The sequence below is a fragment of the Mustela nivalis genome (genome assembly GCF_964662115.1).
Source record: "Mustela nivalis genome assembly, chromosome: 15".
NCBI lineage: Eukaryota > Metazoa > Chordata > Mammalia > Carnivora > Mustelidae > Mustela > Mustela nivalis.
Window position 1 is genome coordinate 88836176 of NC_139034.1, and position 27689 is coordinate 88863864.

At 53.2% G+C, this 27689-nt stretch overlaps 1 protein-coding gene across 3 annotated transcripts; it reads right to left on the bottom strand.

The window, feature by feature from the left end:
- Window positions 1–812: 812 nt before the first annotated feature.
- DCUN1D2 (defective in cullin neddylation 1 domain containing 2) lies at window positions 813–27664 on the bottom strand. Of its 3 annotated transcripts, none has more exons than XM_082701201.1 (7): window positions 27457–27637; window positions 20947–21312; window positions 17793–17961; window positions 10857–10987; window positions 5361–5443; window positions 3777–3873; window positions 813–2724 (listed from the first exon to the last, which is right to left on the bottom strand). In XM_082701201.1, the coding sequence occupies exons 2-7, from the start codon at window positions 20999–21001 to the stop codon at window positions 2645–2647; spliced, it is 615 nt and encodes a 204-aa protein (XP_082557327.1). In that variant the 5' UTR covers window positions 21002–21312; window positions 27457–27637; the 3' UTR covers window positions 813–2644. The 3 variants fall into 3 exon arrangements, with proteins under 3 accessions (XP_082557327.1, XP_082557328.1, XP_082557326.1); XM_082701202.1 differs by lacking the exons at window positions 20947–21312; window positions 27457–27637 and adding exons at window positions 19312–19500; window positions 19731–19879; XM_082701200.1 differs by lacking the exons at window positions 813–2724; window positions 3777–3873; window positions 5361–5443 and adding an exon at window positions 8333–9334 and having other exon boundaries at window positions 27457–27664.
- Between the last annotated feature and the right edge of the window lie 25 nt (window positions 27665–27689).

The window sequence follows — 27689 nt, forward strand, 5'->3', positions numbered from 1 at the left end:
AGAAGCAGTGTCCCTGCCCGCCGCTGGCCCCGGGACTGGGTCAGTCATCGGACCAGATGTAGGGCCCATCAGCCCTGGATCCAAGGAGCGCGTCTTGAGAACCAGAGCACTCCTTCCACTAACAAGACACTGAGCCACATCTGAGCCCGGGGACGGTTCAGTCAGCACTTGGGACCCAGGAGGCTGTGGAACATTCTTCCAGCGAGCAGGGTCCTGGGGGGTGAAGCCTGTGCGCTCCCTACCTAGCGGGACCGGACATCCCAGACATGCAGGCCAAGGAACGTCCTTAGAGGGCAGCATGGTCCGTGGCCCATCCCTTCTGCTGGCTCTGAAGCCGTGGGAACCTTCTGTGAAGCAGCCAGGAGCGGCCCCACGCTGTCCGGCCTGTGTGGGCACTGCCCACCGCCTGCGGCAGCTCACGAAACCGCAGGCACCCCCCCCCCCATGCAGCCGGACTGCCGCGCTCAGTCGTGCCTCCGACTGGGAAGACGCGCCCGTGTCCTCTGTGTCTTCCCTACGCCTCTTACACGCGGCTGCTCGCTGCATTCCCGTCCGCTCACAGTGCACGCTCCTGGGGTTCTGGTACAGGAGCCCATAGCTCAGGGAAAGCCTCTCTCATCTTCAATGGAAACAAGCACTTAGTGGGCACACTCTGGTGACAGAAAGGGGAGCAGCTGGCCTGGCTGTCCGCTGTGGGACACGACCATCTAAGCAGGGGTGCAGGCCGCACACGGGGGGTGTCCTGAGAGGGGCTGGGCTCCTGGGGGTCCCGGGGCACCCAGCATCTGAGCAATCGAGAACAGACCTCCCCACACCAGAGAAAATAATTTATTTTAATGTTTCTGAAGCTCCTGGCACTTGCACACAAGCATGCCTTAAATACACAGAAGAAAAAGCTGCCGGCTCTCTGCAGAGCCTCTGCCTGAGCCCCAGGGTTCGGCTGCGTCCCCACAAGCGGCCACGGGAGCCCTGCCACGCTGAGTCTTGAGAAGTAGCAGCTGCCGTGGACCCCAGGGTCTGTGCGAGATGACCATGCTCCGCGGCCTCGTCGGAGCAGAACATTTACCTGGTAGGAAGCCGTGACCCCAAAGGATGCCTTAAACTTGAGGAGGTGATAATTCTACAAAACCAGGGCTCTCTCAGAAACCCCGGCTCACAAGCAGAGACGACCCTGTCTGTCCCCGGGCAGCGGCAGATGTGCAGGCCCAGGAGAAGCTGCATGACTCGGTCGTGAGTCTCACGAGGGGCCACCCCGGCCCTGACGTTGGCGTCCAGGCCCCGAGCCCTCTTTCCTCCCCTCCACAGCCTGCTGTCTCTGTGAAAGACTCCTCTCCCAAAGTACACCCAGTCCACACACAGCAGGTGTGCAAACCCCCGCTGGCCCGGATGCTTCTGGAAACGCCAACTCAAGCACACATGGCAGGACACTGTCCACATACGGAAGACCCGAAGCGAATGTCCTCCCTCCTGTGAAGTGACACCAACTCGTCTGTCCCACGAACTTGTGACGCGAAGCTCCTTCTGCACGAGGCAGGGTCCACACTGTGATTTTTAGAACACGCAGCTTTCTCCAGACGGGCCTTCCACGTTCGGCCGGCCGGCTGTGGGCCCCGTGGGACAGTCTCCTCTGCCAGCAGACAACGAAGAGTCAGACCGTGCTTGCCGAGCTCGGGCTTCTGGCGGAAACGAGGTGGAGGTCTCCACACGGGTGACAGGTGACGAGACGTTGGCAACACGCACGCGGCCCTGGGGTGGGCAGCGGGCCTCCCAGACCGCAGCCAGGAAACAACCCTCGTGCCGTTCCAACGTATAACCCATTGCTTGTGAAAGAAAAGATTTATATGGAAAAATGTCTTTTTAAATGTTATAAAATACATTTGTTTAAAAAACATACTTTACAAAACTTTTTAGGAAACTCATTCAAATGACGTTGGAAGGAAAAGACCCACGACTTGTCAGCAGTTGACAACTGCGTCCCTGGAGTCACAGCCCATGTGTGCGTCACACACCGAGAACCACCGAGTGACTTTCATGTGAGCATCTATGGGGAATTAGAATAAAAATAGATCTAATAAATCTAGATATTTGGTAATTCAGAAAATAGAAATCTTGAATTCCCGGCACCAGGTAGGTTTATAAAATGTTGGCAGCCCTGCCAGAGGCTCGTAAGGGCAGCCGGGCACCAGCTCTGACTAGCAGAAGTGCACGGCACCGCCGAGGACACGGTCGCACGTCTTCAGGAGGTGACAGGGGTGACGGGCAGCCGGTGGGAGCCGCAGTCACCGCTGGCAATACGGTACATCACGAACACAGCAGAAGGCCTGGCCACTCTGCAAACAGCTCCAGTTCCTTTTTCTCAAGTAGCATACAGACCATGCAGCGGTCCCCTCATCGGACGGACGGGGACTGACTAACTGGACTCCTAAAGCGGGCTGGACGCCACGGCTGGCGTCCAAAGCAGCGTCTTCTGAGGTGCTCCTTCCGGCATCCGGCTCAGCCCTTTCTGCAGCCCGGGGAGGTCAATCCAGCACCCTGGCTGGTGAGAGCGACTGCCAGGGCCAGCGTCCTGGGCACAGTGACCGGCGAAGCGTCCCCGTGCGGGAAGCACCTCCTCTCGGCATCTCGACGGATCGTACTCTTCTGCCTAGAAAGGGCTGCGTTTGGCGTCCGTGATGACCGGCCGTGCGTACTCCACGAAATCATCAATGAGCACAGGCCATGCTCCTACATGAAAGCAAACACACAGGCTTTTTTTTTTTTCTTTTTAAATCAACAGTTTAGACCAACAGCTCTATATTCAGACCATTCTCTTACAGTCGATGTCTGCATTCCAAGAGCTCAAGTGAGTTTAAGTGTCCCAGCCTGTTACTCTGAAGGAATCGGCCAGTGAAACCCACTTTTCCTGCTCTGGCCAGAGCTGGGTGTCCTTTTCTCCCGGGGCCGCCCTCCAGCCCGGGCCGCCCCCCAGCCCGGGCCGCCCCCATATCCCCCGTGGCCCGGACCACTTCAGATTCTGGGACCCCCCCGCCGGCAGACACGCGCTCACTGTAAGCTCCTTCTCTGCACATGAGCCACGTCTCGCCACTGCAGCTAAGCTCCCGGGAGCTGGGCTTCTGCCTATGGCCAACCATGCACCCATCCACTCACACACGGTCGACAAGCGGCCGCTCTGTGCCCGGGCGGAGGACAACCACAGACATGCACGCCTGGGCGGTGAGCCTTCACTGAGCAGCCCCGAGAGCAGGGACGTGAGGAGGCGCCCCAGAGGCCGCCCCCAGGTTGGACGCCGAGACTGTGCCTCCCTCCCCAGTGTGGCACGGCACCCGGGATGGCGGGCCCGCAAGCGCTCCCTGATGGGCTGTCCTGAGACAGGTGGCGGAGGCACCACGAGATACGGAGTCGTGGGTGTGTCAAGTTCCCGCTGGAATCTTTAGACCCACGTCAGCAGCATGAGGGGAGGTAAGACAGGATGGTGTGGTGGTCGGGGGGGTGCAGCTTGGCCACAGGACCCCCCGCACGGCCCCCTTGGAAATGCTTTAGTTTAGGGGACGCTCTCCTCTGGATTGAAACCGCATCTGAAGCCCTCTTCTTCCTTTGTGAGGCTGACAGACGCACGAGAGTGGGGCTATCATTACTGCCGTCACCCCCACTGCACGGAGCCCGCGGGCCTGGAGCCGGGGGTGGGGGGGGCACTGGCCGGCACCCCGGGGGCAGGGACGGGCAGCCCGCACGGCCGCGGTTCTGGCCACCATCTGAAACTGCAGGACGTCCCGTACCTTCTTCGTCATAGTTAGACATGTCATCTGCAATCATGTTTCCAAAATCCAGCAGAAGGTTCCAAGTGTCCCTTGGGATTGATCGTTTGTGATGTTCCTAATACGTGAGAGAAAGAACCGCAGATGTGAGAAACAGACCTGACCCTGCAGAGTCCGACCGTCCAGTTGGCCGGGCCCGCAGTCTGGCGCGGACCAAGCAGCACCACATGCGCTGCTGGATGTTAGGGACAGTGGAGGCTTCCGGATGAATCTGGAACTGCACAGGGCCGGCGGGCAAACAGGCAAGAGCAGACTTAGTTAAAACAGAATAAAATGTAAAATGCCAAGATTATATTTCAATCAGATCCTTTCCATGCCTACCTCACGCCCACTGGTTCAGACCCAGTGCAGGACAAGAGGCAACTGCAGTTGAACACGATTTATTTCCCTCTATGCCAGGATGGGGGATGGTCGAAAAGCACGAGATTCACTACCTGAGCTGCAGGCGGCCCCCGGGGGTCCTGCCCACACGCCCGGCAGGCATGGTCCTCTCCGACCCCCCAGGGCTGCATAGCGCTCCTCTCTCAAGGGACCCCGCACCCCACTCAACCAGTCTTTGTGCATTTCTCTAAAGCCACACGTCAGGCCTGGACTCAGCAGCGGCCCCCGTGCCCTGGGACATTCCACCGAGATTCTACCTGCTCTCCTGTCAGGGCTCTGGGGACGTTCCTAAGGTGCCGCCTGCCACCCCATCTCTGGGAACGTCGGCCATGGAGGTCGCGGGTCCCAAACTAGTAATTGGCGGAGCAGAGTCAACGTGATGGGCGCCTTGGCTTCCCCACGCCGCTTCAAGGAGGCCCCTAATCACACGGGACCCCTAGGGGAGGCTGGGCCCCGGCTGGGCCGGGGTCTGTGCTGCAAGAAGGCCCGCCCCCTCACACGTTCATGGAGGAAGTGACACGGTAGGTCTGGGCACAGTGACGTCATGGACTATCCTGCAGCAAGACCCCAGGCTCCACACGCTTCGCACCAGGACACCTGCTTGCCGTGCTCCTCCCGGCGAGGAGAGGCCGCCCCGCTGAGGCCCAGCGCTGCTCAGAGGCCCGCCTGCAGCACAGACAGGCCGTCTCCCAAGGGCCCAGCTAGTCCTCCTTTTTCCTTCTGGGCTTCAAAACCACGTTTAAAAATGTGTCAGACTACGAGCGTGCTGCACACCGGGTAACAGCCCAGTCTGGGCCCAGGGTCATTGTCCAGGGCGTGTGTGCCTGATGCGTTCTTCAGCGATTCCAGGCTTCTCGGAGGAAGCACAGGATTAGTTCGTGCCCCTCAGAAAAGGTGGCGGATGGGGGACGGCCCAGGTCTGTAGGGCATCTGAAAGCCTGCCTGGGGCGTCTGTGCGTGGCTCTCTGAACTGATCGGACACCGGCCTTGGGACAGCCCTGCCTGGAGCTCCGTGGCTCTGCACGGCAGCGTGGCCTTGTGGCCACTGTTCGGAACTCCCATGACCCAGCACCCGTCCGGAACACCTCAATCAGACAACACAGCCTCGTGATCGGCTAACCCCTCCCACTGGGCACACACAGCAAGGGCCAGGAGGACACTTACCAATAAGAAGGAGTTCCAGAGATCTAAAAATTTAAACCTCCCAGGTAAGACTAAATTCCAGTATGCAACAGCCATCTCTAAATCTGGCAAAAAAGAGAAAGAGCAGTTAATAAATCCCAATTTCTCTTTCCACTGCCCAAAACATGACCACTTCCTACCACACTGGTACTCACTCAATCACTAAAACGCCGCACTCTCCCCCAAGGGTGAGATGAGGCCCAACCCCTACAGAACAGATGTTCCTGCAACGGTGATGTGAGAGCTCGGGGGTCTACGCGTCCGTGACTCAGACGTGCGAACGGTCGTCACACCGGTGCCAGAGACACGCATCCTCGTATACGTCAGGCTTTCCTCACACCGGACTGGACCGGCCTGGACACCGTTTGCACACGTTGTTTATTACCAGGGCCTCCCAAGTGGCCCTGCCATTCGCCACCACAGGAGCGGAAAGAGTCAGACTCAGAGGTCAGCCGCACGCTACGAGGTCTCCACCTTTCTCAAGGCCACGGCTGGGGAGAAAATGTCCACTGACGGACACTTAGCTCCAGCCTGGGTATCAGAGTTCACACTGTCCGTCTTCCCCGACACGGACCCTCACTGCACGGCTCAGGGGAAGACGGTGTCTTACAGAACAGGGTTGCTGGAGTTTAGGACTGTAGGAAATGCTATCCTAAGCCCCAGTTTTTGGAATACTGACTCATTCTCTGCTTACTGTAACTTAAACATCTTTTCTTCCTGCACGCTTGACGTAGCAAGTGCATTAAGAGGCTGAGCTGAGCCTGCCCGTTGGAGCGGAAAACCTTTCATCTCAGGTGCACAACAAAGCACAGTCGTGATGAAACGGTTTCCTAATTACGTGTTTACGTCCAAACATCAGGACGCACTAATGTGAAAAACAGACAAATAAAAACTTAAGGTAATGGATTCTTTTAAATGCAAAATACCGAACTAGCCACTTTTCAGAAAATTTTCATCTAATTCTTGGTTGGTCCCACAAGGGCAACTGACTGAAGCAGGAGTGCAGGGACACCTGGACGGCGCAGTCGGTTGAACGTGCGACTCCTGGTCTCAGGGCTGCGAGTCTGAGCGCCACGCGGGGTGCAGGGGTTAAACAAGAGTCAGACAGGAAAGTGAAGCCGTCACCTGAGATGCCCAGGAAAACCGCAGAAGCAAAGCAAAGTATGAGTAGCACCAACTTTAAATAAAATGCCTACATTCCCCCCGTTTAAAGTCAATACAGACTTTCTCAGTCTTAAATACGCTGGAGTCTTAATGAGAAAGAGATGGCCAGGAAGTCTGCAGACTGGCCGCACGGGACAGAGGAGATGGCTTGCTAGCCCTGCCTGCTGCCCTCGGTCGAACACGGAGACCCTCGTGACTCTGAAAGATTGTCAACAGAGATGCACCCCCCTACCCCGGGCCCTGCCCTGCCTCCATCTCTGCCCCTTCCCCTCGGGGAGGGCCTGCAGGCCAGGAGACCACTCCGTGAACTCCTCACCAACGCTGGCACAGAAGAGCCGTGGGCGGAGTTCTGCCTAAATCTGTGGCCCAGAGAATCCGGCAGAACAAGAGATGACCGCTGCAGGAGGCCACCACGCTCTGAGGAGCTGGGCACGTGTGAGGCACAGGGCGAGAGCCCGCACTCCCGGCGGACCCCCAGGTGATGCCGGCTTGCGGGTCTGCGGATCTCGCTGTGCATGGCCCAAGATAAAAAGTCACGCTGGGCGAGTTCCATCCTGGTTCTCCGCCCCGGCAAGGTGGCCCGGCAATCGTCAGACAGACGTTCTCGCAAGCGGCACCTGCCCTGCCCGTGAACGCAGCCGTTTTCCTTCGAACATCAAAAGGGAAGAATCCCGTATGTTGCAAAGTATCAACACGTACAAATAAACATTTCTAATGGAAACTTAGCTACGCTGAAGACCCTACGGTGACAGAATGAAGCAGACACAAGGGCCACCATTTCACAGCCAAGAGTAACTGCTGCCATTTTGAAATTTGGATCAAACTAATCATCACTTTGAAAACCGAAATGAAATAAGATCCAAGAATTAAGCTGCTCCAAACAAAGCACTACCAAAGCTTCCCTTTGGAAGCATAATAATTAGCTCAGACCTGAATTAGCCAAATTTGAGGAGCGCACGGAAGGAGCATTTCTGGTTCCGGTAGTATGACACAGGGAAAAGCAGGAAACAGAAGTCAGGAGAAGAAAAGCAGCTTAGGAAGAAATCCTGCCCGACAGCAGAAAGGGTGCCAGTCCTTCCCAATCGAGGGCCTTCTTACAGGTGCCCGCGGGCAGAGCACGAGCCCAGCCAGACCCTCCAGCACCGAGCGTCGGTCTCCAGAAAAGCCCGGCAACGCCGGGCCCGATGCACTCACAGCACCGCTAGCCACAGTCTGTAAACTCTAACAGTTGCTTCGCCTCAGCCTCCGAGAAAGGAATGGATCGGAACAGAGATGGTAAAGCAAAAGTTTTAGTTCCACAAGTAAAATGTCAGCCCATAAAAGAGTAGTCTTGGGCATACCTATTAGGGCTACCGTAAAAACTGGGAAAACCCCATCGAAACCCCCAGAAAGTAACCGGTGAGGGCAAAGGCGTGGAGACGGCGCCACTGCTCGGCCAGCGTCAAGGTCAAGAGGGCCCGGTGGAAACAGTCCAGCGGCTCCTCGGGAACCTCAGCACGGCCTCGCGGCACAGCCCGCAGTCACCCGTGTGCCAACAAGGCCCGGAGCGGAGAAGCAGGGGCTCGAGCAGCCAAGCGACAAGCTGCGTGCACGGCAGCGCTCCTCACGGCGGGTGAGAGTCGGACGCGACCCGAGTGTCGCCGTGGAGAAGCGTGTGAGCAAAACGTGGCATGCGTGGGGACCGTCTTTCAGCCTCAGAAGGAGGGACACCACGCAGCCATGCGGAGTCTGGAGAACACTGTCGTAAGAGGAATTAAGTCGACCCGGCACAGACCAGGCGCGGGAGAACAGCCACGTGCGCGGAGACGCGGGCGAGGACGAAGCTCGGGAACCGGAAGCGGGAGCGGCGGCTTCGGAAAGAGCTAGGTCAGGAGGAGGACCCGGCAAGGAGGCCCGACGGGCAGGGGCTCGAGGGAAAGCGGCGGACGGGGAAGGCAGCTCGTGCGGCAGAGCGAGCCGCGAGCTGCGAGGCTTTTCCCAAGGACGCCGGGGAAACGGCCCGCGATCTCGGCCTGGGAAAGAGGCACAGAAGCAAGCGCTTGTCCGGCCGTCCCTAGATGAGCCGTGCCGCTGGGAGTGACGCATCGCCTCGCCAGCGTCCTCCACGTCAGACGTGACAGAACGACAGAGGTGGCCACGGCAGGCAGACGGATGTGGGCAGTCGCAGAAGCAGCAGCGGGCGTCCCCAACAGAAGCTGGCCGAGGCGAGCCGACGCAGACGGCCCTCACGGCCTACAGTCTCCCCAGAGGCCGGAAGGCGCGTCTGCGCCGGCCAGGGACAGCCCCAGGCAAGCACCAGCACCACGGCACAGCGGACCAGCCACCTTATGGGGTGTCATGGAGGCAGTTAGTGTTTTACCCATTTTTCTTAGCTGTCCTAACATAATTAAAATGCACTACTCCTTCTGCTGGATAAACCAGAGGCTGGCCGTCCAGGCCTGCTAGCCCAGATGGCAGGGCAGGTGATTCAGGAAGCGGCCTGGGACCCCGGCCTTCGCCCAGCCTCTGCCTCTTTTGCAGACGGCCCCTCTGAGGGCCATGCACACCTCGGAAGCCATCCATATACACCACACTACCTTCCCTGGCGGCCCCCTGACCCTGCCACGGTGCCACGGTGGTAACAGCCACGAGGATGGAATTTTCCGGGTGTGTAAGTCTGTACCGCTGGGAACAGAGCCGCAATCTTTCAGACGAAAGCAAAGCGGAGGTGCAAAGTGTCCTCAGACAGCCAGGGCCGCGGACGGAGTCTTTCCAGCCGGCTCTGAGGCAGGCAGGTAGGAGGCGGACGTTGTCTGTGTCAGAGCGAGAGCAAAAGGCAGGGGCTGATGTCATCGAGACCCCACCGCACAGGGCAAGACCACGTTCCAATCAGCCAATGGTCACAGTGAGCTTGACCAAAGTCACACCACTCCACTCCCCCGGGGGACCGAAGAGCCTGCCCGCCCTCCCCCGCCCGGTCCTGTTCTGAGACAGAAAAGCCTGCCACCCCCATTCTGAGACAGAAGAGCCTCACCCCTCCCCAACTCTGGGACAGAGTAGCTTGTTCCCCGCCCCGGCTCTGGCACAGAAGAGCGCCCCCCATTCTTGGACAGAAACCCTCTCAACGTGCACCTGCATTTCATGTGCTGAAAGAAGGAAGAGCGTCCGAGACAGAAGGGGCCAGGAGGCTCACACGCACGGGGTCAGGAGGCTCACACGCACGGGGTCAGGAGGCTCACACGCACGGGGTCAGGAGGCTCACACACACGGGGCCAGGAGGCTCACACGCACGGGGTCAGGAGGCTCACACGCACGGGGTCAGGAGGCTCACACGCACGGGGCCAGGAGGCTCACACGCACGGGGCCAGGAGGCTCACACGCACGGGGTCAGGAGGCTCACACACACGGGGCCAGGAGGCTCACACGCACGGGGTCAGGAGGCTCACACGCACGGGGTCAGGAGGCTCACACACACGGGGCCAGGAGGCTCACACGCACGGGGCCAGGAGGCTCACACGCACGGGGTCAGAAGGCTCACATGCACATGGCTCACACGCCTGCAAACGTGCATGAGTGAAATTGGGCCCTGAGATCAGCGGTCTCCAGTGGGATTTTCTATCCATCGATTCTCAAGCCTCTTTTGGTTTCCTACTTAAATCTGGTTACTTTATAATAGTGCTTTATATTTGAGAGCGGCTTCTTCAAAACATTCTAATGCACCTGCTGAAGCCTATTTAAAGACCATGTAAGGCCCGGCTCTAAACCTGTAAGACATTTTACTGAACTAACCATATCTGTTACATTAAACAGAAATAAATTATATGGTACTCAGGAGGATAAATAAATGAAAATAAGCAGAATAAAGCCCTCAAAAAAACCAAAACAGACTGAAAATTTAAGTTAGGAATTTCCCAAAATAAGTTATATTACAGCACAACTGTTCGACTTGGCAAGAAGCATGGACATGTGACCCGGGGCCCATCAGAACCGTGTTCTGCCTCCAGACCAGGACAGGACTCCTGGGTCCTGGACTCCGCGGGTCACGCACCTCCTGAGGCAAACACTCTGTCAACACGATTGATTTCTCTGACCTGTGAGTCAATGCAACAGAACAGGGAGCATTTGCAAATCAGTTTACATTTTGACATTTAAACACTGACACCCAGAAGTGGAGAGTGACCACTGCGTGGCGGGGGTGGAGGGCGGCCCGGCCCGGCGGGCCAGGAGGAGACCGCTACGGCGGAGCCCTGCGGGGCAGGACCGACACGGGGCTGGTCAGACCCCTCTCGGTCTCACGAGGATGTGACTTCTCGTGACGGTGGACTTTACACTCACCTAAACCCTTCTGCCCGGGGTTTTTAGCGAAGGAAAAGGTAAACTGATAAAAGTCCTTAAACTTGACCGGGTCCTTCAGCTCCTGCTCCAGTCTTGGCAGAAGGGCCCGCAGCTTCTCCGTGCTGTCGCACCTGCGGGGAGAGACAGAGCGCGCCGTGGCCGAGGCAGCCGCGCCTTCCCACGGGCTGCAGCGGCCCGAGGCTCGGGTCCGGGAGGCAGACCACTGGCGGGCTTCCTGACCCCGCAAAATGGACCCCAGCATTCCAGAACCGCCTGTGGTGACGGCCACACAGCTCTGCTCAGACACCGACCCTCCAACCTGTAGGTGGTCGGTGGGTGAACTCTACACTACGTGTTACACCCTAACTAGAAATAAAGGAAAAAACAAAGCCCACGACTGCTTGCCTTCCCTGTGCGAGCTGGAGCACAGGCCCGCTTTCACCCACACGCAGGCCCAGGCCCTGATGACAGACAGGCACATCGGGCGGACCCCTCTGCCCCCCCCCCCGTGGCACCGAGCCCCTGGGCCGGCCTGCGAGCTCCTCCGCTTGGGGTCACTTCCTTCCGGCTCAGCTCAAAACTCCGAGCAAGATGGGACACAGAGCCGCTGCTGGAAAACCGGCTTTTCCAGGTGGGGACGGGGTGAGACCACGGGCACTTATCAGGAGGAGCGCTGAGTCAGGTGCACGACTGTTTAATCGCTCCGTGGTTCACCTGAAACTACTAGAATAATACATCAATTAGACTGGATTTTAAAAAATAAATTACCTTAAAATAAGTAAATAGATAAATAATAAAACTGGATTTTCCTCCAAGAAGTCAACAACCTTTAAAATATTAAAAAGTGGGGACGCCTGGGTGGCTCAGTGGGTTAAAGCCTCTGCCTTCGGCTCAGGTCATGATCCCAGAGTCCTGGGATCGAGCCCCGCATCGGGCTCTCTGCTCAGCGGGGAGCCTGCTTCCTCCTCTCTCTCGACCTGCCTTTCTGCCTACTTGTGATTTCTGTCTGTCAAATAAATAAATAAAATCTTTAAAAAAAAAAAAAAAAAATTAAAAAGTGGGGCGCCTAGGGGGCTTAGTGAAGCGTCTGCCTTCGGCTCAGGTCATGGTCTCAGGGTCCTGGGATCGAGCCCCGCATCGGGCTCCCTGTGGGGCGGGGAGCTGCTTCCCCCTCTCTTTGCCCCTCCCCCGCTCCTGTTCTCCCTGTCCCATGTGCATGCTCTCTCTCTCTCAAATAAACAAAATCTTTTTTTTTTAAATTATAAGAGTATTAAAAAAGCCTTTAGAGCAGAAGTCTAGAATAAGAAACCGTAAAAGATGTCTTTGTAGCTCGACTCCGCGGCACAGAAAAGTACGAGCAGGCCGCGGAGATGCGTGGCCCCACTTGGCGGGGCTTCGCAGGGGGCAGAACGCCGGACGGCAGTGGCCGTGAGCCCAGGAGGTGCAGGCCTACAGCTCCCGGGACCCCCAAGGAGGGTGGTTGGGGCAGCGCCTTTCCCAGCACTGGCCTTCCCTCTGGGGGGCTGCTCCGGGCCCTCCCACGTGCCTGCATCACCCCCAAACGAGCAGTGCTTAACAGTTAGCTGCCCCGACTCTGTCAGTCACGGAACTCACGGTGTGATTTCCGTGCTGAGTCTATGAGGCCCCGGTCTGCCGGCTCAGGGAAGTCCTCTGTGCTGAGGCGCACGGCCCTGCATTCAGATTTCCTAACTTACGTGTCCCACTGGTGGTAACTATTCTGGCTGTTTCTAGTTTTCTGATAACAAAGACGGCTGTTAAAAGGGTCTCCGTACATGCATCCTGGCGCACACGTACGTGTGCTGGGTTAGGCACAAGCCCCACTGGGCCGGCTGGGTCACCAGGTCCACAAACCTCCAGGGATGTGGTATCACACTGTCTCCAGAAACTGTCCGCCTCACGTCCCCACCAGCAGGACAGCAGGGCTCCTGTTCACCCCGTTTCCGCTGTTACATGTGATTGTCTTACCTTAGCCGTTTCAGTCGGCTGTAGTTTTAACCTCTACTTCCCATACGTCAGTAAGCCTTGTGCTGTGATTGGCTATTTGGAAATTCTCTTTTGTGAAGTGCCTATCAAGCCTCCTGCCCATTTTCAGTTAGGTATCTTTTTCCTATTGTTTCCCAGGCTTTCTTTACATATGAAGGATACAAGCCTTTGTCAGCTAAGCTTGGTTGACGTTCTCTCTCCCAGAACACGGACTGCCTTTTCACTTCCTTGGTGGTGTTTCTTGACGATCAGTTCTTTTAGCATACATCCTATCAGTCTTCCTTTCCACAGTGTTTGCTTGCTGTGTTCAGATTTTCCCTATAGCATGGTCATCAAAAGATATTCTCCTCCTTGATTTTCCCAGAGGCTTCTTTTGCCTTTAGGCTTTCACACAGACAACTACGATCCACTGGGAACTGATTTTTTACACACGGCGTGAGGTAGGGATCAGGGTAAGTTTTCCTCCGCGTGAGTAGCCAAGGCTCACAGAAATGTGTACTGAAAAGGTTTCTTTCCTCACTGCTCTGAAGTGCTGCCTTGGCGATACGTCTGGGTGCCTGTGTACATGGATTTGTTTCTTGTTCCCTGCCCTGTCCCACTGGCCCAATTACCTCCGCAGTAGTGCCCTGTAGTCTTAATTACTGTAGCTTGAAAAGTCCTAATCAGCTTAGAGAGTAAACCCTCCCCTTGCTAAGAACTGCTGGCTAGTCCTGCCTGCATTTTCATACACATTCCAAATCCATCTGTCAAATTACACAAACTACTACTTATTGGGGTTTTGACTGATAGTTCACTGAGTTCAAAGACAAATTTAGGGATAAAATACTGACTGTTCCAATCTACGAATGAGTTCATGTCCCTATTTATTCAGGTTTCCTGTGTCTCATTGAGTTATTTATTCTCTGGAGGTAGCACACATCTTTAATCAGATTTATCCTAGGAGTTTTGTATTTCTGATGCTACTGAAAACAATTTAAAAATTTTTTAAAATTCACTTTGCTTCGTTGTGTTGTTGCATTCAGCATTCTTAAAATAAGACTGATTTTTGTTTGCTGATCTTTGGTCCTGCAGTCTGGCTAAACTCACTTATTGATTCGAACATTCTACCTATGGATCAGACCAGCTAACACCTCCTGTTCAACGCTGATAAAAGTAGGCATTCATGTTCCAGTTACATATATATCCTGTAGGATCTGGCAGGAATTGGAGGTCAGCTTAAGGACAGTCCCTTGTATTCCTGGTTTGTGCCAAATTCTCTCTTTTTTTAAATTAAAAAAATTTTTTTTCAATTTTTCAAGTAAAAAAATTATGAATGGAATTGAATTTTATCAAACCCATTTTATGGATTTGAGATAACTCTCCCTTTTCTGTTGTTAATACAGGACACTGATTGATTTTGTAATGTTAAACAAATCTCACAATCCTGGGCTATAACAAACTTTGTCATGACAAAGTTGGTGGTATTCTCTTCATTAAGTGTTTTGTAGGATGTGCTGGTGCACCAATCCTGGCCATTTGTTTTCTTTTTGAGAAGGTTTTAAATTACAAGTTCAAATTTAAGAGCTACAGAACTACTTATGTGTCCATTTCAGTAAATTGTATTTTTAAGAGAACTCCTCTCTTGCACCCAGTTTTTCACATTTACTAGCAGAGGGCTGTTGGTAATATATTCTTACATTGCACCATCTATAAGATCTACGGGGATGTCTCCTTTTTCATTCCATGTTGGTTATTTGTTACCTAGTATTTTTGTAAGTGTTTTCAAATGGAAAACTTCTGGCTTTATGGATCCTGTCTTTTAGTTTCATTTCTATTTCCTTAAACTACTGCCTGTTTAAGAAAATTAATTCCCTCTGTACTCTTTGAGTTTAATTTTCCTGTTCTTTTTCTACTGCTTGAGATGGATGCTTTCTTTACTGATTTTCAACTCTTCCTTCTAAAATATGCATTTAAGAAGTTGAATTCTGCAAGTTTTCACGTGTAGCATTTTCTTCATGATTCAAAGTATTTTCTAATTTCCACTGTAACATCTTCTTCCTCCCAACGGTTGTTCAGGACTATACGATTACCACACACATTTCAACCTATCAAGTTATCTTTTTGTTCTACCTTAACTGTATTGTGGTCAGAACATACATTGTATCATTTTAATCCTTTGAAATTTGTTGCAACTTGTTTTACAGTACAGTTTGTAATCCATATTTTATAAACTGTCTACTCTTCTGAAAAGAGTATGCGTTCTTCAATATCAAAAGCCATGTTCCAAGTATGTCCATTAGGCCATTGGTCGCGCCGCCCAAATTTCCTATTTCCTTAGTGATTTTTCACCTCCTCATTCTATCAGTTGCTAAGATGTGTGTGAGAATTCCCCATTTTGATTGTAGATTTGTATCTTTCTCTTTAGTGCTTGTTTTTGCTTTAAATAATTCATTGCCTTCCATGTGAAATAGACCTTTCCCCATAATGAAACGTCCTTCATTATCCCTAGAATTACTTCTTGTTTTAAAGCTTATTTTAATATTGACATAGCCACACCCAATTTTTTTTGCTTAAATGTTTGCAAATTCCATCAACTTTTATCCTTCAAATTGTTCTGTGTCCTGATGTTTTAACCACATCTATGGTAAACATATCCACAATAGTTATTTTCTAAAATCCATCCAGGATTTAGTTCACCTACATTTCATGCGATCAGGTAAATGCTGACCCATCAACTTCCAGGCCTCCATTCCACGTGCGTTTGCTGCTTGTCCTACGTTCAGCTGATTTTCCTTATGTTCTTTCTTTATCTCATGTTCTTCTGGGTTGAATTTTTTATCACTTTATTCTTACTCTGTTAGGAATTAGACATAAATTACACACTACCATTTTTATAATGATTGTAACACACACAAAGAGAGCAAGTATTTTCTCCCACTGTTCTGCCTTTTTAATAGTGTCTTTTCTTAAGGAGAGCTCTTAATTGTACCGAAGCCCAACTCAGCCATTTATCCGTTACGGCTAGTGCTTTTTATCCCTTCTCTAAAAATCTGTCCCTTGATCTGGGTTTTAATGAAGACATTCTCCCACATTTTGCTGAAAACTTTAGAGCATTCCGTGTCCTGTACAGGAGTGCAAGCCAGCCCGCACGATCTCTAGCCACGGCCCGGGCTCGCACGTGGGGCCCGAGCAGACGTGGTCTCAGGCTCACCCGGTAACTTCAGTGTCAGCGGCTAAAAGGAATCTTCTCTCTCCATCGGAATGACAAACACCGACAAGCAATCTTCAGATGGAAGTAGGAAGACTCCACGACTTTGCTGCGAGACTTGTGCAGTGCTACAGGAGCAAAGCCTGTGTGCCGCGGGCCACAGGGAGGCCCACCGAGTACAACGCAGTCCAGAAGCGGGTCCACAGCGCGTCCACTTCTTGTTTTCACGACGACGTCAAGGAATCTCTTAACATTTACTCAGATCACTTACGAATCCGCAAGCCTCCAGAGCAAGGATGTAGCATCAACTGTTAAATGCAGGTGTTCCAACCACTGTTAATGGCTGGGGAAATGTGTGAAAAATAGTAACGGAGCCGACGTAAACCCAAAATATTTTTTAAGGCTTAGTGCTACTGAGATGACAACCACCTTTTACATCCCTAAAAGCACCGAGGATGTCTCTACGACGTACTAAGCACTGCACTGCGCACCCGGTCTACAGAGACCTACAGAGGGCCGTCCCTTTCACCCGCCCTGTGAGACGCGGAGCGCAGCCCCTCTGCTCAGTGCTAACTTACAATCTTCAGTCACACTCTGTGTACTCCGCATAGGGAGGCATGAATTTGTCCAACACGTTTTGGGAAGGTTCACACTCAAAATCTTTAAAATATGTTTTTTTTAACTTTTAACACTTAGTAGGATAATAGGACTTTTATAAATTTACCTGTACGACATATTTCTAGATAATGCCTAAGAAATGGCAGTAAGTGTTTCCAGAAGAAGCACTTAATTCCCAAATCTCCCACCTGGGGGAGCTTCCGGCAGCCCGGCGCCGAGAGAATGCTGCTTTAACAGGTGTTTCCATCCCAAACATTCCCTGAGTCCTCCGCGGCGTTCCTGGCGCACAGAACATGAAGCCACATGTTGTCGCGCAGGGTCACCGTGACGTCTTCGGCTTGGTTTTACACAACCAGCGGCAATAGGGTAAGTCCTGCAAATGTCTGTCATCTCACAGACAAGGCTGAGAAATATCACACATTTATCAGTTTAGTAGAAAAAATGAATGTTCTATTTTTTCCCCTGGGATGCTGTATAATCCACGCCTTAAGAACATGTTTAACTTAGACTTTCCAGCTCCTTCAGCAGCTAAAAATAAGCTAGTTTAAGCTGTCAACACTGAAATATCACAGTATCAGCAAGGCAAGCAAGTTGGCATTTATACTACCCTATGAGATAGCTCAGTAAGCTTAAGGATCAGAAGACATTTGTGTCACATGCTTTCATTTACTTCTCCAACTTAACTGACAAGTGAGAAACATCTTAAGTTATTAATGAAGTTTTTATTCCCACCCTGTGAGTAGAACAGAGAAGTGTTACAAGCAAACCAAAATGATATTTTATTGATGATTAACATAGCAACACAAATAATAACATTTAGGACACAGAATCCAGAAATGAATGGCTGAAAACAAACAAAAACACCCTGATGTCTGCTGTACATTCAAAACTGGAACGATAAGATTTAAAAAGAAAAAAGTAAATTACAAAAGGGATTAATCTGAATTAAAGTATTAAATAAAACTTTACTTGGAAAGGCTTAATAGAGCAGATTAGAGGCACAAAAAATTTATAAGATACGCACAGAAAATAAATTAATTTGAAATTAATGTTTATAGGTTGTTGAAAAATAATGTTGAAAGTACCATCCTTTTTAAAAACATTTAAACCAAGACCAATTTACTCACCCAAGCTCTGTCATACCGGCCATAAACTCCTTTTTGCTAAATTCGCACTGCGTCGCCGCCCCGAACCTCCAGGCTATGACCAAAACGCTGACACTGGCAGGATCTAGGCTCAGGTCATCACAAAACTGCTGAATCCCGTCAATTCCGATTTTATTTTCATCTTGTGGGTCTACAGTTAAAATCAAGAGAGAAAGAAATTTTGCTGTTTTGAAAAGTAGCACTAACGGGTGGTTAGAGTCCCAGCCCGAGCAAGTGTCTTGGAGACGTCAACCGATGGAACACGGTTTCTTACTGTGCGTGGAACAGCAATAAAGAGTAATTTACCCAGATAAAAGCCCTATTTTAAACATCAAGGTTACTGGACTTCAGGAGAAGGAAAAAAAGAGTACTGCAGCTTCTTTGAGAAGACTTCATCATTTCAAAAATATTTGATTTCCGTAAAGTAAAATACAAATTCCGGTTTACACAATCCTAGTTTGCCCAAAGGCAAACTCTACCAAAACCACTGCATTGGGGGCGCCGAGGTGGGGAACTTGTGACTCTTAGGTCAAGGTCGTAAGTTTGAGCCCTACACTGGGTGCAGAGATTACTTAGAAATTTTAAGAAATCTGCAATTAAAAAAAAAAATACTGCATCTATAAAGTGTTTACAATATTGGAAGTTTTTGCCACAACACTGCCAAAACAAGAAACTGATGTTTTTCTTTTTAAAGTGATTTCATTTGCTATAATTTTAGTGCTACTGTACATTTAGGTTGCAAAATCATTTAGTTCACGCATCCACATTTAATAGCTTAGAAACTCAGGACTTCCTCACTTCCCATTTCTGGTTTAGAAATGAAATTAAGAAATTTAGAGTTTCTTTATCAGAAAATCATATAGTAAAATCTCTTAGAAAAATCTCAGTGAGACCTCACTAAACTAGGACGAGTAATTTCCAACAGAATGACTCACATGTTAATTCTGTTGGCTGTTCGGAAGGTACCAATAGAAAATTTGTAGCTTCTTTGCTCAAATGAAGATTAAATGTGATACACTTTTCTTCCATCATACAAAATTTAACTGTGGTCACTTAAGTACTATATGCTACATTTTTATAAACATGTCGTCACCAAAATAAAATAAAATAAAAGGTATGCTGTAATTTAAACAAATGAGAGCACAGGCTTCCTGCAGCCTGTTGCCCATATAAGGAGAGAACAGCCGTCCAGTGGCCTCTGCTCCTCACCTTTCCCATTGCCCAGAGCTCCCACAGTCCCAGATGCCCCGAAGGGCACACCTGCCCTCAGTGCCCGCTGGTAAATCTCAGGTGCACTGGGAACTATGTTAAAGGAGCTGCGGAGATGCTCGCTCATTTGCATACATTAACATAACAACAGACTCATCTTCTCCAGTCTTTGAACAACATATTTATTTCTAGACCCCAAGATGACTGCATAATGTGTCCACTTTAAATGAAAGTGCATGAATAAAATTAAATGATAAAAAGATGCTGCTTAAACTACAGAAGCAGCTCTCACTAAGTATTTTTTTTAAAGACATATTTGAATCACTTAAGGAGGGGCGCTGGGTGGCTCAGTGGGTGAAGCCTCTGCCTTCTGCTCAGGTCATGATCCCGGGGTCCTGGGATCAAGCCCTGCGTCGGGCTTCCTCTTCTCTCTCTGCCTGCCTCTCTACCTACTTGTGATCTGTGATCCTGCTCTCTCTCTCTGTCAAAAAAAAAAAAAAAAAAAAAAAGAATCACTTCAGGAATGTGCATAGCACATGATTCACAAAATTAGCTCCACAATTAACTTAGCCAAAAAAACTTAAAGCATATTAAAGCTTATTAAAAACAATGATTTTTCATTTTGAAAACCAAGGTTCATTTTTCAAACAAATCTGGTCTATCAAAGTATGTTTTTGTGCCAAGGATTTAAAAAAAAAAAAAGACGGGCACCTGCGTGGCTCAGTGGGTCAAGCCTCTGCCTTCAGCTCAGGTCATGATCTCGGGGTCCTGGGATCAAGTCCCGCATCGGGCTCTCTGCTCAGCGGGGAGCCTGCTTCCCCCTCCCCCTCTGCCTGCCTCTCTGCCTACTTGTGATCTGTCTGTCAAATAAATAAATAAATCTTTATAAATAAATAAATAAGAAAAGAATACATAAATAAGAATTTAAAGCCCAGGAGTTATTCTGTTTGGGTTAATACTTGTTTAAATGAGGTTTTTTTTTTTTTTTTAAAGATTTTATTTATTTATTTGACAGAGAAATCACAAGTAGATGGAGAGGCAGACAGAGAGAGAGAGAGGGAAGCAGGCTCCCCGCTGAGCAGAGAGCCCGATGCGGGACTCGATCCCAGGACCCTGAGATCATGACCCGAGCCGAAGGCAGCAGCTTAACCCACTGAGCCACCCAGGCGCCCCGAGGTTTTTGTTTTTGTCTTTAAATTCTGTTAATAGAAGGTTAACCTCAGGAACCGGTAGAAAGAAAAAACAGATAAACCCTGGCTAGTTGTTGCCACGGTCTCCAGTGCCGACGGACACGTGAGACGCCACCTGACGTCCCGCCGGGGGCTCCGACGTGAGCAGCCCCGTCGCAGGGACCGACTCCGGCAGCACGGTCAGTCGTGTTCTGACAGGAAAAGCTCCATTCCAAGTGCTGATTTCAAAGAAACAGCACCGGTCCCCAATGCACAGCGCCATCGTTTCCTTGGTAGCAGCTTTCCCCTGTGCTTCCTCAACAGTGCAGGGGCTCCGGGCCCGCGGCGCGGCTGCACGGTGTGAGCAGAAAGGGGGACTTCTGCCCTGGGGCCGGAGTTACTTCTTCACCTGCCTCCTCCCCAGAACCCTCCAGCTCACACAGCAGTGTGCCCGGGACAGCACCCCGCACGGCGAGGACACGGTGCTGCGGCACGTCGTGCGCGTCACGGACCCCGCCCAGGGCGGCCTCGTCTCCGCGGTGTGGGCAGACCCCTGTCCCATCACCCCAGCCCCGCCGCTCTCGGTCACCGGTCCACGTTCCCTTCCAACAGGCTGGATGCTGCAGCTGAGTCCAGAAAGAGGAGGAAGAACCTTCTGGAGGTCTTGAGAACTCAGCACCAGAAGCCAGACGACGCCCTCCGTTCCCCGGAGCTGGAAGCAAGCTGCGGCCGCCTGCCCCGCTCCCCGGCCGCCTTACCTTTGTACCTGTCGTACAGCTGCTCCAGCTTCTTCCTGTCCACCCCGCTTCTCATGGGTGCCTGGAGGCAAGAGTCTGGTTCTGCAAAAAGTCGTCTGTGGCCACGACTACTTTCCGCTCATCCTGCGCTATGCGGCAGGCCACGGGGAGGAAATGCCATAAACCCGGGCCCCTGCTCTTCCGAGATGACCTCTGTGTACGCAGCAGGAAAGCCAACACCACCGGACCAGAGCTTCAGCATCCCATGACTGCTGCTGGTGCTCTCGCTGGACTTGGCTGTTTCCCCTGGGTCAGCCTCACCGCAGAACTCGGGGACGACACGTCTCACTCTTCATCAGTTGGGAAGACTGCAGGGTCTTCTGAAGACTGAAATGACAGCCACGGAAGGACAAATACGCAAAGTGCGACTTTCAAAACGTTATGAGATTCAGTGTTTGATCACCAAGTACACTTTGATCTCTACCCTTCAATTTGCACAAAACATGACATTATTTTTTCCCTAAGTCTCGGGAAAATCCCTCTTTACACAGGAGCCCCAGGGACGCAGTGAGGGTGGGTGTCGGACCCAGGCCTGGCCCCTGACCAAAGCCCACTGCAGGGTCCTCTTCAGCGTTGGTTGATTCCAGGCTCTACTGAGCAGAAGAGCTGCACAGTGTGTGAACATCAATGTCTCGGGTCTTCCCTGTTTAAGATCAGCAGCCACAGTGCTGAGAACATACGCAGGTAACTGACCACAGTGGTGGGCGCTGCTCACCACGGTCCCTGAGCAGCCACAAAAAGCCCGTGAGGACTAAATGTGATCATACGAAGCGCAGAAACATCTGAGTGCGTGAAACAGAAATAAATGGAGAAATAGGGCAGAGGCTGTGGGAGGCCGTAAACAAGGGAACTGCCAAGTCTCTGTACTATATATAGTCCATAAGGAAGGAAAACAGCGCCTGGTCTTCCAGATAGGGCCAGCCAGGTCTGGGCTTGTCTCCGGTGACCTGGGGGGAAGGACAGCAGTAATCAAAGTATCTCACCAGCCTTGTGAATCAACAGATGCGAATGCACCAGATCCAGTGCTCTGAAACACTCCACCGGCCATACGGGAGGGAGAGTTTCACTTGAAAGGATTTACAGTAGTTATGCCCCCCCCAAAATGGGTCCTTGATTAAAGGAGCGAGACTAATATAAAGCGAAGGTCAAGCAAGGCTGTATTTCGCGCCAAGCATCAAGAATCTAATGGAACGTTCAGGGCCACGCCTCTTACAAGAGAGAGTGACCTTTTTCTGTTTCACAGACTAGCTTTTTTTTTTTGCAGGCAGAGAGGCAGGCAGAGAGAAAGGAGGAAGCAGGCTCCCCGCTGAGCAGAGAGCCCGATGCGGGACTCGATCCCAGGACCGTGGGATCACGACCTGCACTGAAGGCAGAGGCTTAACCCACTGAGCCACCCAGGTGCCCCCACAGACTAGCTTTTAAGGGCAAAGGCCATGCGGTTGGGCCTGGCAGCACACAGGTGGCCAATGAGACTGTAACACGCAGAGAAAGCTGCACAGTCATGCTCGGTGACCAACTGAATTACAATTTACCCTAGTAGACATTTGAACCAACCCATCACCTTGGTCAGAATCGGTGCCCAAAAGGTGCCCAAAGGGCGGGGCCCATACTCCTTGGTAGCTAGGGAGACAGTGTGCGCCCCCACTGATCCCCCCCCCCCCCCACTGATCCGTGTCTCCACCCCCCTGACCCACCCTTCTACTCCAGCTTTGTTACCTGGGGCTGCTTTCCAGGACTTGTTTTTAAGTCCCCTGGGGGAAGGGGAGCAGCGACAGTTTAAGGGTTCAACAACAAGGTTATTGTTTAACCTTAATGGAAACCTCTTGCTAAATAGGTCCTTACAACAGTTACTCCTGTTCAGCAAAGGACTGGAGGGTTTGCAGAGCCACACAGAGTGAAGGACAGCTCACAGCGCTCTGCTGTGGAAAGTCGGGTGAGACTCAGACACACAGCACATCCGAGAGCTGAGCGCAGGCTAACCCTTTGGCTCTGAGCTTCCCAGTTGCCAAACCAAAGATGAAAACAGGATTCTGTTTTCCTAAGATTTAGAAACCTGTCAGTGGCCCAGAGGTGACCCAGCTCCTCCCGGCACTGAAACCCAAAAGAGTGGCCCCTGTGGTCACTCCTGGAAGGGTGACTGCCCTGTGCCCCTCCTGCCCTTTGCAGCAGAACAGCCCCTCTGCCAGGCCAACCCCGCAATGGCACGACAAGCATCCAAAGCCTCTTCTGACAGGACCCCTTTCTTCGAGCAGAGGACCTCAGCAGAACACCACGCAGCTGCCCAGGTCCGGTCTGGGCATCGTGGGGTTTACACCAAGACAAAACTCCCTTCACAACAATCCCAAGCCATTATCTGCCTTTCTCATGCTCGCTGGAACACAGTGGAGACCACGCGTGACTTGTGATCTTTGCAAAAATGTAACACAAATATGTGAAGGCTGATTATTGTTATTTTTAAATATACAAATGTTTTTAAACTTTCCATTGTCACTTCTAAAACAGTAAATCCCAATGGCTACAACTCACATAAACAAAAAGTCTTTGGGCTCCAGCAATTTTTTAACGTACCCAGAGGACCCTGTTCTAGCAGCTCTCAGAAGCACCGAGGAGGCAGAACACGGGCCGCCTGGAGCATGGGCTGTTGGTCACCTGGGGTCTTGGGTCCCTCCTAGAAACTGGAGAAAATCTCAGATCCTCTCTCCAGCAAAACATGTGGTTTTGCATAAAACTTGGGGTTTTTCACAGATCAATGAAGCCTATCGACTGGTTTTTCAGAGGGCAAGGGAGGTGAGACTTAAGTTAGAAGACCCAGTAAGGCAGATGAGGGGCTCGTCTCTGTCGCAGCCACCCAGTTCCGCAACGCGCCAATGGCCGGGGAGCCGTGTACCAAAAAAACTTCATTTAGACACATGTGAAATGAGTCTGTGGGCTATACTTTCTAACCCTAATCTAGATTCTAGGGAAATATATAGAATACATATTCTGTACGTTATTTCCTGAAACTGAGCCAATGGAAAGAACTAGACAAAGAGCCTGAAGTTGTATTTTCTGGCACAATCGAATTTAGCTAAATCAGGACAGATCTCATATGCGTTGACAGTAGGCTGACAGAAGGAGAGTGGCGTCTCTGCTGAAGGTGACGGCCTCCCTGACGGAACGTAGGTAATGCCAAGGCCCTCAGAAACCACAGTGGAGAGCGATGTCCAACACCCACCCGCGCGTCACTTAGTGACGCTCGTAGCATCTGTACGAGGCAAATCGCATCTGCGCTAGATTTTAAATTTCTGTCATGGTTATAAAATAAAATTTGGTGCCCATAAACAATGAACCTCAGTCATAAAAATGAACAAGATGCTAAAAAACGCTACGATGTGGATGAAGTTTGAAGACGTTACACCAAGTGAAAGAAGTCAGACCTGCAAGGCCAGATGTCGTGTCCATTACAGGAACTACCCGGACAGGCCAGTCTCCAGACAGAAGCAGCGCAGGGGCTGTCCGAGGCCTGGCGGGGAGTGCGGAGTGGGGAGTGACCCCGCAATGAGTGTGGGGTTTCCCTGAAGGTTGTGAAGTGGTCTGGAGCTCAGCAGAGGTGGCGGTAGCACAGTACTGTGGGTGAACTTAAGACCACTGGATCACACACTTGAAAGTACCCAATTTTATGTTATGTGGATTCTGCGGATTCTGCTTCCACAAAAAGTTCAGTGTGGCACTCTTTTTTTTTTTTTTTTTTAAAGATTTTATTTATTTATTTGACAGAGAGAAATCACAAGCAGGCAGAGAGGCAGGCAGAGAGAGAGAGAGGAGGAAGCAGGCTCCCCGCTGAGCAGAGAGCCCGACGCGGGACTCGATCCCAGGACCCCGAGATCATGACCCGAGCGGAAGGCAGCGGCTTAACCACTGAGCCAACCAGGCGCCCATCAGTGTGGCACTCTTAGAACCTCCAGAATGAATCAACAGTCCGGCACGCTGTTAGGGAGCCAGCGTGCTGCACCCGAGTCACGCAGCTGACGGATCTGCACCAAGTAAATGTTGGCAGACGCCTGAAAGATCTCGTGTCTGGTCTTGAGGGACTTTTCCTGATCAACACCTCTTAGAACTTCTAACACACGACCAAACGGTTGTATCAACAGTGTAAAGAACAACACACTGGACACTCTAGAAAAAGAGGCACAGGAGAACACGGACCCAGCCCGGCCAAGTGGCTTGAATCGTTACTGTGTTGTTACCAAGTGGGTGGGGGGAAGCCAGACAAGCCGCCCTTCTCCGTCCATCCCAAGTGCCTCGCCGCACAGGGCACTGGCTCGGTGTGAGCAGCAGCCGCCCTGGGTCTAGGCTCAGCCCGAAACACGTCTGCTGCCAGAAGGAACAGGAAAGGGATTCTCACGACAGGGACAGCAGCGCGAGTCACGCCTCCCAGGTTTCTCCAGAAAGTCGCTGCGACTAAAACGATGACCGCGGGCTCGGAACAGAGACCGCGCGGGCTTCACACGTCGCAGTTGGTAGAAAGAGGAACCGGCATAAAGCTTTCTAGAAAGAAATAATGTCTCATAAGCTAGAAAATGACAGGGACAGAACGCGCTCTGACGGGCCGAATCCACATCAACTAAGGAAGGCCCGTGTCAGCCCAGGCCTGCCCCTCCAGCTCACAGCCCTCTCCCGAGGGCGTCGAGGAAAGTCAGCAGCTCTGGGGTCGTGGTGTTCCACTGTTTCACTCTGTCAAGGTACATAAAACTCCTGAATGAAAACAGGGACAACCCAATTAAGATGTTTTTTAAATCTCTGAACTATAGGAAAAGTCTAAAACATTTCAACTGTGAAAAATCATCTATATAACCTGGGCACCAAGACTGCCCAGACACAAAATGAAAAAAAAAAAAACAAACAAAAAAAAGGGTTTTTTGTTTTTGTTTTTTTTAAAGGTTTTTATTTGTTTATTTATTTATTTATTTAAAGATTTTATTCATTTATCAGAGAGAGAGAGAAAGGGGGAGAGAGCGAGCACAGGCAGGCAGAGAGGCAGGCAGAGGCAGAGGGAGAAGCAGGCTCCCTGCGGAGCAAGGAGCCCGATGCGGGACTCGATCCCAGGCCGCCGGGATCATGACCTGAGCCGAAGGCAGCTGCCCAACCCACTGAGCCACGACCTGAGCCGAAGGCAGCTGCCCAACCCACTGAGCCACGACCTGAGCCGAAGGCAGCTGCCCAACCCACTGAGCCACGCAGGCGTCCCAAGGTTTTATTTGTTTGACGAGAGAGAGCACACGCCGGGGAGCGGCTCGCAGGGGGAGAGCGAGAAGCGGGCTCTCCACCGAGCAGGGCCCGACGCGGGGCCCGACCCCAGGACCCCGACATCATGACGCAGCCGAAGGCAGACGCTTCCCCGACGGAGCCCCCGGCGCCCCCGCCCAGGCTCTGACCACGACAGAACGTCCGCTGGGGCAGCGGGGCAGCCCGGGACGCCGACCGGTCCCTCGGCGCGGACAGCCGGCGGGGGCGGAGTCGGTCCGCGCCCCCCACGCGCTCCCGGGTCTTCACGCCGGCGCGGGCGGCTCCGTCCTCCTCCGCGCGTCGCGCTCCCGCCGCCCCGGGGCCGTCCGGGGCCTCCCGCCGGGTCCCAAGCCCCGCGACCCGGTCGGGGCTCTCCGGCCCGCCCTCCCGTCTCCCTCCCTCGCCCTCACGCCGCCACCCTCCCCGCACGTCCGTCCGGGCCGCGGCCGCCGCTCGGAAAGCCCCGCCGGCCGCGCGCCCCGAGGACACTGCGCCCCGGCCCCGACCGGTCCCCGCCCCGTCTCCGCCCCCGCCGGGGTCCCCGCGCCCCGGGCCCTGCTGACCCGCACCGTCCGGCCCGCGCCCCGCGTCCCCCGCTCCCGAGGCTTCCGCCCGCCGCGGGCACCTCACCGGCCCCGCCGAGTCCCGGCCCCGACCCCGGCCCGGCGGAGTCCGCGCGGCTGGACAGCGGCCCCCGGAGCGCCGGCCCGTCCGTCCCGCCCAGCGTCCGCGCGGCCTCGAACTCGCCGGACCCGGGCGACCCCCCCGCCCCGCCTCCACGTCTCGTTCCAGAAGCTTCCGCGCCGGCCCTCGCGGCCTCCCGCCGGCCGCCAGCTCCCCCTGCGTCGGCCGCTCCGGGCCCCGGGGTCGCCGGCGACTCGGGCGCCCAGGCCGGGGGCGGGTGGGCGAAGGTCCGTCCGCCCCGCGCTCCCTCTTCACCCCTGCGGGGCAGTCCTCGGCCTCCGACCGCCCCGGGCCGCGCGTCTGCGGACCCCCGCGACCCCTGCCGGCCGCCCCGCCCGCCGCACCTCTGCACGACGGCTGCCCCGCGGTTCCGCCCCGGCCCCGCGCAGCGTCGCCCCGCGGAGTCCCCCGGCCGCCCGGAGACCCCGCCGCTCCCGTGACCCGCGCGCCCCAGTCCCCGGCGCTCCCTCGGCCGCAGCGCGCAGGAGGGGCCGGTGGGAGGCGACCCCGCGGGCCACCTACCCTGCTCCCCGGCGCCTCCAGCGTCCGCCGGCCCGGCCGTCTGCGCACGCGCCCCGCCACGGCCGAGCGGCCTGGTCGTCGGCGTCTGCGCCCGGACACCCGCTCCGGAGAGGGCGCCGGGGACCGCAAGGGGTCACTCGGCTGAACTCCAACGCCCGACGTGCACTGCGCCGCCCGGGGGCTCACGGGACCCAAGCGCACCTTGTCCTACAAATCCCGACGTGCACTGCGCC

Coding starts and splice junctions, on each gene's coding strand:
- DCUN1D2 (XM_082701200.1), bottom strand. CDS start 21,001: ATGAGAAGCGGGGTGGACAGGAAGAAGCTGGAGCAGCTGTACGACAGG. Junction 10,988..17,792: donor GCCGGTATGACAGAGCTTGG/GTGAGTAAATTG, acceptor CTCTCCCCGCAG/GTGCGACAGCACGGAGAAGC. Junction 9,335..10,856: donor CCCCGGGCAGAAGGGTTTAG/GTGAGTGTAAAG, acceptor GCTCTGACACAG/ACAACGTCCGCCTCCTACCT.